The sequence below is a fragment of the Fonticula alba genome (genome assembly GCF_000388065.1).
Source record: "Fonticula alba strain ATCC 38817 unplaced genomic scaffold supercont2.1, whole genome shotgun sequence".
Classification (NCBI taxonomy): Eukaryota; order Rotosphaerida; family Fonticulaceae; genus Fonticula; species Fonticula alba.
Window position 1 is genome coordinate 2,612,725 of NW_009242971.1, and position 7,993 is coordinate 2,620,717.

General features: G+C 73.8%; 2 protein-coding genes across 2 annotated transcripts in view; one reads left to right on the forward strand and one right to left on the reverse strand.

Annotated features, from left to right (window-relative positions):
* The window catches only part of H696_00569 (hypothetical protein), a gene marked incomplete at both ends in the record, with an annotated part of 1,214 nt that extends 915 nt beyond the window's left edge, over nucleotides 1-299 (forward strand). Inside the window, one exon of the mRNA XM_009494445.1 lies at nucleotides 183-299. Within this exon, the coding sequence (XP_009492720.1) occupies nucleotides 183-299 (117 nt within the window). The remainder of the gene's footprint in view (nucleotides 1-182) is intronic.
* Nucleotides 300-775: 476 nt separating this feature from the next.
* The window catches only part of H696_00570 (hypothetical protein), a gene marked incomplete at both ends in the record, with an annotated part of 19,806 nt that continues 12,588 nt past the window's right edge, over nucleotides 776-7,993 (reverse strand). Inside the window, 9 exons of the mRNA XM_009494446.1 lie at nucleotides 776-2,829; nucleotides 3,013-3,127; nucleotides 3,298-3,404; nucleotides 3,594-3,855; nucleotides 4,085-5,822; nucleotides 6,007-6,452; nucleotides 6,622-6,829; nucleotides 6,993-7,071; nucleotides 7,320-7,801. Of these exons, the coding sequence (XP_009492721.1) occupies nucleotides 776-2,829; nucleotides 3,013-3,127; nucleotides 3,298-3,404; nucleotides 3,594-3,855; nucleotides 4,085-5,822; nucleotides 6,007-6,452; nucleotides 6,622-6,829; nucleotides 6,993-7,071; nucleotides 7,320-7,801 (5,491 nt within the window). The remainder of the gene's footprint in view (nucleotides 2,830-3,012; nucleotides 3,128-3,297; nucleotides 3,405-3,593; nucleotides 3,856-4,084; nucleotides 5,823-6,006; nucleotides 6,453-6,621; nucleotides 6,830-6,992; nucleotides 7,072-7,319; nucleotides 7,802-7,993) is intronic.

Here is a 7,993-nt window from a genome sequence, read left to right on the forward strand (position 1 = left end):
GAACTACGCCCCCGGGCCGCTGGACACCCCGATGCAGGCCACCGTCCGCACCGAGCTCGGTGCCGAGGAGATGCGCCAGACCTTCGACAACTACCCCCAAAGCCTCCGTGCGCCCCCCCCCCCCCTATGCTGCCTGCCCTTTGCCGCTGGTCTGGGATGCTGACATGGCTGTGCCTTGCCAGGGCGCTCTCCTGTCGGCCGAGGCCTCGGCCGACAAGCTGCTGGTTCTCCTGCGCGACAGCAAGTTCGAGTCCGGCAGCCACCACGACTATTACGACCTGCCGGAGCCCACCTTCTAAGGTGGCGTTCGCTCTCTCGCCCGGCGCTCGCCCTGTCTGCCTGGGGTCTCGCGCGGTCGCCCTGCCTCCTCGTCAGCTGGCAATACACCCGCGCCTCTTTGTGCTCATCAACATAGTAAGCCCGGCCCGGCCGAGCTCCGCCCTCCCCTCGGGGAGGGGCCTCTCCTCGTGGCGTTCTTTTGTCCTCCTTCACCTTGGGCCTTTGGAAGAGTGCGCGTGTATTGTCGGATCGTGTGGCCATCCCGTCGGGTCCTCGCCGGGGGGGGGGGGGGGGGGGGGGGGGGGGGTGGGGGGGGGGGGGGGGGGGGGGGGGGGGGGGGGGGGGGGGGGGGGGGGGGGGGGGCGGGGGGGGGGGGGGGGGGGGGGGGGGGGGGGGGGCAGGTGGTCGTATGGCGGTCCCGCGTGCTGGGGGTGGTTTGCACCGCCACCACCACCTCCCGGTGGGCGTGTTCCTGGCTCCGCGCCCCCGGCCTGGGCTAGATGCTGCTCGAGTCGATGACCCAGGCCCCGAGGGCCGCGAGGCACTGCTCGTACAGACGCCCGGCATGTCGGGCGCTCTGGCAGACCAGGCGCCGGGAGATGCGGACGTCGCGTTGTTCCGGGCGCTTGAGCCGGGCCAGGAAGCGCGGCATGTCCGGGTCATACTCCAGGTGCGGATCGGCCAGCAAGCCGGCCGGGGCAAAGCGCGTGAAGCTCTCCAGGCAGAAGTGCCGGTCGGGGTCGGCGGCCGGGGGGGGCGGGCCGAAGGTCGGCCCGGGGGGCCCCTTGGCCGGGGGGGGCCCGGGCATCGCAGCCCCCTCGGGCCTCGGGATGGTGAAGTGCCCGCACGCGACGCGGCATGCGTCGGTCTGTTCCAGGAGGCCCCCCTCCGGGAGACCGGTGGCCAGGGTCGGCGCCTCGGTGGCCAGGATGACCACCATCTGGCCGGGCCCCGGGGCCGGGGGGCCGGCCTGGGCCCGGCGGTGTGACGTGGCCGGGGGGCTGTGGTGTCGGCGACCGGTGGCCCGGTTGCGGCCGGAGCCGGGGCCGGTGGCTGCCGGTGCGGCCGGCGCCGCCGCATACCGATACGACCGGTCGACGGCCACCGGCCACAGGGTCGAGGCGCCGGCGGCCCGGCCCACGGGCCGGGGGGGTGCCATCGGCCCGGCCCCCGGCCCCGGGGACAGTGCCACCGCCGGGGGGTCGCCGGCGGCGGCGGCGTCCGGGGGACAACTCGCGGCCGGGGGGGCGGCCGGCTCCGTCGGGCGTGGAATGGACTGGCGCCAGGGCCGGGGAGTAGGATCGATGGCCGGGGCCGCGGTTGGACTTTTGCTGGTGCCGTAGGAGCCTGGGTGCCGGTTGCCGGGGCCACCGGCGTCCGGCATCTTCTGGCTGTGGTGCGTACACACGGCCGGGAAGACGTAGAAGAGGCTCGGGTCGCCGAGGGCCAGGATGTCGACAAACCGGCCGCCACTGTAGCGCACCCGCTCGACGCACTCCCACGGCAGGACCCAGACAAGGCGCTCGCGATCGGACCCGGTCCAGGAGGTGGACCCGGTTGCCAGGTTGTCACTTTCGAGGTCGGCCCCGCGGACCAGGATCAAGCCGCGATCGGTGATGAGGAGGACCTCATCAAGTGGTCCCCCCCCGGTGGGCGGGTGGTCCGCCGGGGCGGGGGCGTCGGCTGGGTGGTGGACGCCGCCGGGCGGCTCGGCCACCGGGGGCCCGGTCTGTCCGGCGGGTGTGGCGGCCGTGCTGGGTGCCGATGATCGGGCTGCGGCCAGGAGCAGCGGCGGCTGGCGCGAGGGTTCGATCGACTCGGCCAGGGGCCGCGAGGCGCGCAGCCGGCCATGGGCCAGATAGCGCCAGCTCCGGAGGGCGCCATTCCCGGTGACATGTCGAGCCATGATGGCCAGAGCCCGGGCCCGGTGGAGGTTATATGCGGCGATCTGTTGCGGCTGCGATGCCAGCGAGGGGATCCGGTGGATGAGGGCCTTGGCGTCGATGGCCTCCATCAGGCGGATGAAGAGCTCCTGCTCGCGGATTTCCATGGCCAGCGGGTCGGCCAAGCTGCTGCGACTGGCCGACGGGCCGGTGGCCATGCCGGGCCCGGCCGGCAGCCGGCCCGAGGGCGATCGCGAGGAAGACCCCGTCGATAGGATCCCCGTGCTGGGGCTGCTGTCGGTCCGGCCGGGGGTGCCGGCTTGCAGGGCCGCCAGCAGTTCATTCACCCACCACCGGTCGAGGGAGCTGTTCCGGGGGAGCCCGGCGCCGGGGGGGTCCTCCCGGACCAGGAACTCCGAAAGCAGGTCCACCGGCAGGTCGGTCTGGGCGAGTAGCTGTTGCATGTTGCCGCCGGCGGCGGCGGCCGCTGCGGCGGCGGCCGTCGCAGCCAGCGTCGCGTCGCCGAGGGCTGCCCGGTGGTGCTGGAGCAGGGAAATCGTGGTGTTGAAGGTGGCGGCCGTGGAGGCGGGGAGTGCGCGCGGCGGGCGCTGGCGCACGCTCTGCACACTGAGGCTGCCCTCGAGGCGGTGCTTTAGGCCCTGGGCCACTGGGGGGGGGGGGGCGTTCGGGCGGTGCCGGCCGGGTCAGTCCTGGGCTCCGGGTGGTAGGGGCGGGGTGGTGGTGTTTTTTTTTTTTGGCAGGCGCGCTCGGGGGGCACACGGCCCCGCCATCAGGCCGGGACGCGTGCCGGGCCTTGAGCGCCACACAAAAAGACCTCGAGGCGGCGTACCGGTCACTGCACCGTCAACCAGCCCGACAACCGGCTTGACAAACAGGCCGACAACGCCCTTGGTCGTGCCGGTGATGAGCCCACTCTTGCCGGCCGCGCGGACGGACTTGCGCGGCTGTGCATGGCGCGCCGCCACGCCAATGGGGTGGGTGTGCGTGTGGGTGGGTTAGTGCGGCACTAGGCGATCGGCCTCGGGATCCCCCTCCAGGCAGCAGCGGGCCCAGGTGCCGGAGCACAAGCACCGATCGAGGAGTGCTTGGGGAGGGGTGCTGTCCGGATGCGTACCTGCTCGACGACGCCGCTCACGCCGCTGGATACGCCCGACAGCACGGAGTAGGCAGCCAGGGCGACCCCGCGGCGGAAGTTGCAGCTTCGCGCTTCGCGGCGGAGCACTGCCGCCCAGGGGTACGATCGACGTCGAGTTAGCCACAGGGCGAGGGGGCGGAGGGAGGCAAGAAAGCCCCCGCCAGGGGACTCGCCTCGTGCACTGGTGGTGCCGGTGGTTGCGCAGATGCATGTGCATTTGCATGTATGTATGTATGTCTATGAATGTGTGTGTGTGTATGTGTGCGTATGCGTACCGGTCCGCTTGGCCTGGAAGCGCGGGTCCAGGGTGGCCTCGGTCAAGCCACGGCTGACGCTCTGGGCCACGCGGCTGACAGCGTCGATGCCGGCGACGCAAATGCGCGCGGCTCCCGTGAGCGGGGTGGCCGTGCGGCTGATCCCATCGGCCCGGGCCCCGCGGAAGGGCGTGATGAAGATGTCCTGCACGCCGGTGTTGATGTTGCGAATGGTGGATATCGGGTTGCCGAGGACGTCCACCGCGCCGAGGACCGCGTAGAACTGTGGCCACGGGGTGGTCGCCGGCAGGGGTCCCCCCGGGCAGGGCGCGCGCGCCGAACGGGCCCGGGAGACGGAACGACCAGCGGCCGGGCCGCGGAGAGGGCAAGGCGAAGGTCAGAGGGGCGCACTGCATGCCGCGACGTCGGTGGCATGGGAGCCAGATCCGCGCTGATGGGCGGGCGGGCGGCAATTGGCTAAAGGCGCGTCAGAGACGGGAGGAGGGACACACCTGGCGGATGAGCTGGCCGCGGTAGTGCAGCCACACGGTGTCCGACAGGCTGGCCACGCCCTGGATGGCCTCGATGTCGGTGGCGCGCAGGGGCCGAAGGCGGATGCGTGCATCTTCCACCTGGCCCATGGTGGCGGCGGCGATGTTGAGCAGGGTGGCGGTGGACGACCGGAGGGGCGGGCGCCCGGCCCCGCCGGCCTCCTCGGTCCAGGAGAGCAGATTGGCGGCATCATGGGCGGCGGCTTGCTCGTAGGTGGTGGCGGCGGCGGCGGCGGCGGCGGCGGCGGTGCCCTCGGCGCCGAGGGTGCGGCCGCGGCGGGGGCCAAGCCCCTCGTCGCCTGCCTCGGCCAGGCCGTCGGCCCTGGAGGCGGCCGACACGGCCCCCGCCGACGAGGGCCCCGCCGTGGAGGAGGAAAGGGCGGTGTATCGCTCGTCTTGGTTTTGCGCCCGGACAAGGGTCAGCAGGATGGACAGCTGGCCGATCTCCAGCACTTTGATGTGAATGACGCCGGAGAAGAGCGACCGCGCGTCGGCCGGCGGCGGGGGCAGCGGCCGGCTGGCATCCAGCATGTGGAGGGGATATCGCGCCCCGAGGTCCGGCGGGTTGCCGAGCGGCGTGGCGATGGCCGGGCCGCCGGGCCATGTGCGCGCCTCGCGGGCCAGCGGGTCGCCTGGGGCCTGGCCCGCCGGCCGGGGCAGCGGGCCCTGGATGCACCGGGCCACGGCCAGGTCGATCATGCCGACGCGCACCGGGGCCGCGCCGGGGGGGGGCTTGGGCCGCGCGGGGCGGCCGGCCACAAGCCCGGCCACCGGGCCCGAGGGGGCCAGTCGGCTGGTGGCCGGCGGCACGGAGTCCTGCACGAAGCTGCCAATGCGCACGATGAACCCCTCGGACAGGCGCAAGCGCAAGGGCGCCAGCTTGATGCGGACCAGCGACAGGACCAAGCCCCGGGAGGAGGTCAGCGACCAGACCTTCGGCGACAGCCGGTCCACCAGGTCCACCAGCTGCTGCCCCGGCAGGGGCGTGCCGCCGGGGGCCAGGGGGAAGGTCGGCCGCTCGGCCGGGCCGCCCGGCTCGGCGGGCTCCTGCACGGGCAGGCTGCCGGCAGCCCGGGCGTCGGGCGTGGACGGCGGCCGGGGGCCGGCCTGCGCATGGCCCCCCGCCAGGGAGCCCGTCGCCCCGGGGCGCGGGCCCACATCGATGACCGCATAATACCGGCCCACCGGGCGGGAAGCCTGGCTGAGGATCTCGGCCAGGAGCCCCGGCCCGGCGGTCGATGGGTCGGGCCCGGTCTCGGGCCCGTGTCCGCCCAGCGGCTCGGTGACCAGCTGCCCGGAGTCTAGGAGCGTGCGCCACACCAGCTCCGGCCGGTCCATCGGGTTGATCGGGACCACGGCCCGGATGGCCAGGTTGAAGATGGGCTTGGGGGCCCGGCGGCGGGGAGCCGCGGGCGTGGCCGCCGCCGCCGCCGCCGCCGCCGCCGCCGGGGGCTGGTGCCCGGTGGCCGCCGGCTGCCCGGCGACCGGCGTCTCGGTGAAGTGCAGGTGCTCCTCGTGGATGTCGCCGGCCGGGCCGTCATCCAGCTCGCGAATGCGCGGCCCGTTCGGTGGGCCGTGATCCGGCGCCTCGCCAGGGCGTGCTGCCGTGCGGCCGGCGGCGGTGGCCCCGCGCTCCGAGGTCTCTCGGGCCAGCACCACCGGGTACAGGGGATCGGTGGCCTGGTCATCGACTTGGGCGCTGTCGGCGGTGCGGCGCGGAGGAAGGAGGTGAGCACGAGTCGGGTATATGCATGCGGCAGAGGCCAGGCCGAAAGGGCCCACAAGCTGAGCAGGGCGGGGGGGGGGTAGGAGGGGCAGCCGAGCGATGGGGCAGAGGCGAGGTAAAACAAGCAGGCGCCCAAGGGCGCCACCCGGTTACGCACTCGTCGAAGCTTACATCCAGGCTGAGCGAGCCACAGGACAAGACCGCCTGCATGGCCAGGCCCTTGAGCGTGGCATACAGGCGCTCGGCCGGTACCGGGGCCGGCAGCCGGCTGGCCAGGTCGAGGGCACGCCATTGGGCCGGGCGCCGGGCTGGCAGTGTGGCCGGATCAACGGGCCCGCCGGCCAGGCCGCCCGGCGAGGGGGCCGGTAGGCCGGCATTCGGCCCGCCGGGCCCGACGCCCGCCAGGCCGCCCGGCCACAGGTCCTCGGCGTCCGGGGTCTCGGTGTGGGCGGCCAGGGCATCGGTCAGGGTCACGTCGCGCGGGTCGACCTCGCGCGAGCCGAAGGCCCGCCCGGCCAGCGACTTGGCCGAAGCCGGGCGCATGGACACCAGCGACAGGCCGATGCCCGCCAGATGGAGGTCGACATTGATCGAGCGCTCGGGCTGGCCGTAAGGTCCCCGTGTGTGTGTGTGTGTGTGTGTGTGAGAGAGAGAGAGAGTGCCTGTCAGCACGAGGCGGGGCGGGGCCGGAGGGCGGGCAGCAGCAGGGCGCGCGACATCCAAGAAGCGGCCCAGGCGGCGGGTTGCCGACAGCGGGGCGGCCCCGACGCACGATGAATTGCGCGGCCAGCGGGGGCCCGGTCCAAATGTGGTCCAGCGCTCCGATCGGGCACTGGCTCGGGCCGAGCGGTCGAATGGGGCCATTGTCGGGCGGGATTTCCAGCGCGTCGAAGCTGGCCGGGCTCTGGACCAGGCCGGCCTGCGTGGCAGGGGCCAGCGGCGAGGGGGTCTGCGGGGCTGGCTCCCGCGGCACGGGCAGCCTGCCGGCAGGTTCACGCGATAAGCGGGGGATGGTGTCAGCGCGCGGACAAGCCGTGGGGAGTACACGATATGTCCCTGCCCGGGCCCGGGGCCCGGGGCCCGGTCCAAGCGGGCAAAGGCAAGGGCGCGGGACAAGCGGCCCCGGGGGCCTTTCGGACGTACACCGACACGACGCAGGTCTCCTGCAGGAAGTGACAAGTGATGGACACCTCCTGGACGGTGATCTCCCCGGATGGGGAGACTGCCCGCCGGAGGGGCGAGCCGGCGCCGAGGACCGGGCATCCAAAATGCACGGAAAGTGTCAGTGACCGCCATGTGTGCGAGGCCTCTACCGAGAGGCCGAGCGGGAGGGAGCGGCCGGCGGAGCCCGGCCCGCGCGACATGGCCCCGCCCATGCTCCCCTCCGCCCGTGCTCCCCTCCGCCCCGGCGCCCCGCTTCGTGGCTCTTCACAGGGAGCTCGTCGCCCGGGTGGCCGCGCCACTACGCACCCTGGCGCACCGGCACGCGGGCCACCGACTCCAAGGATCGCGTGTCAATCAGGATAACCGTCTCCGGAGGCGGGACAGCCCCCCCGAAGGAGGGGTCCTCGCTCAGGCCGCCCGGCCGGTGTCGGTGGTGGTGGTGGTGGTGCTGGTGGTGGTGCTGCTGCTGCTGCTGCTGCTGGCGGGGGTAGTGCCGATGCCGGCCGGCAAAGGCGCCCTCGCCATGGGGGCCGGGCGGAGATCCGGGCACGTTGTAGGCCATGCCGGTGGCCGCCACGCGTGGCGGCTGGTTGGTGGCCTCGGCCGGGAGATCTTCCTCGGCCAGGGCCGGGCCGATGGCCAGCAGGAGCATGCCCTCATCGTGCAAGGCCATGCCATAGTCGCGCAGGGCCTCGGCGACATCGGGACTCAGGCCGGCCGCGTCCCCGGCCGCCGGGAACATCGGCGCCCGGACAAAGGGCACCCCCTTGCCCGGGGGGACCACCGTCCTGGGCGGCCCCGGCACGGGGGCGGCAGGCGGGGGTCGGTGGAGACGCAAGCGGCAGCCGCACGATCCATGCATGTTAGTGTGTGACATCCCCTCAGCGCGCTGGGTGGCTTGCGATCCCGGGCCTGGGCGCTCTTTGCCGCCGTCCGCCCCTGGCTTCGCCCCCCTCCCCCCCCCCCTTCCCCGGAGCACG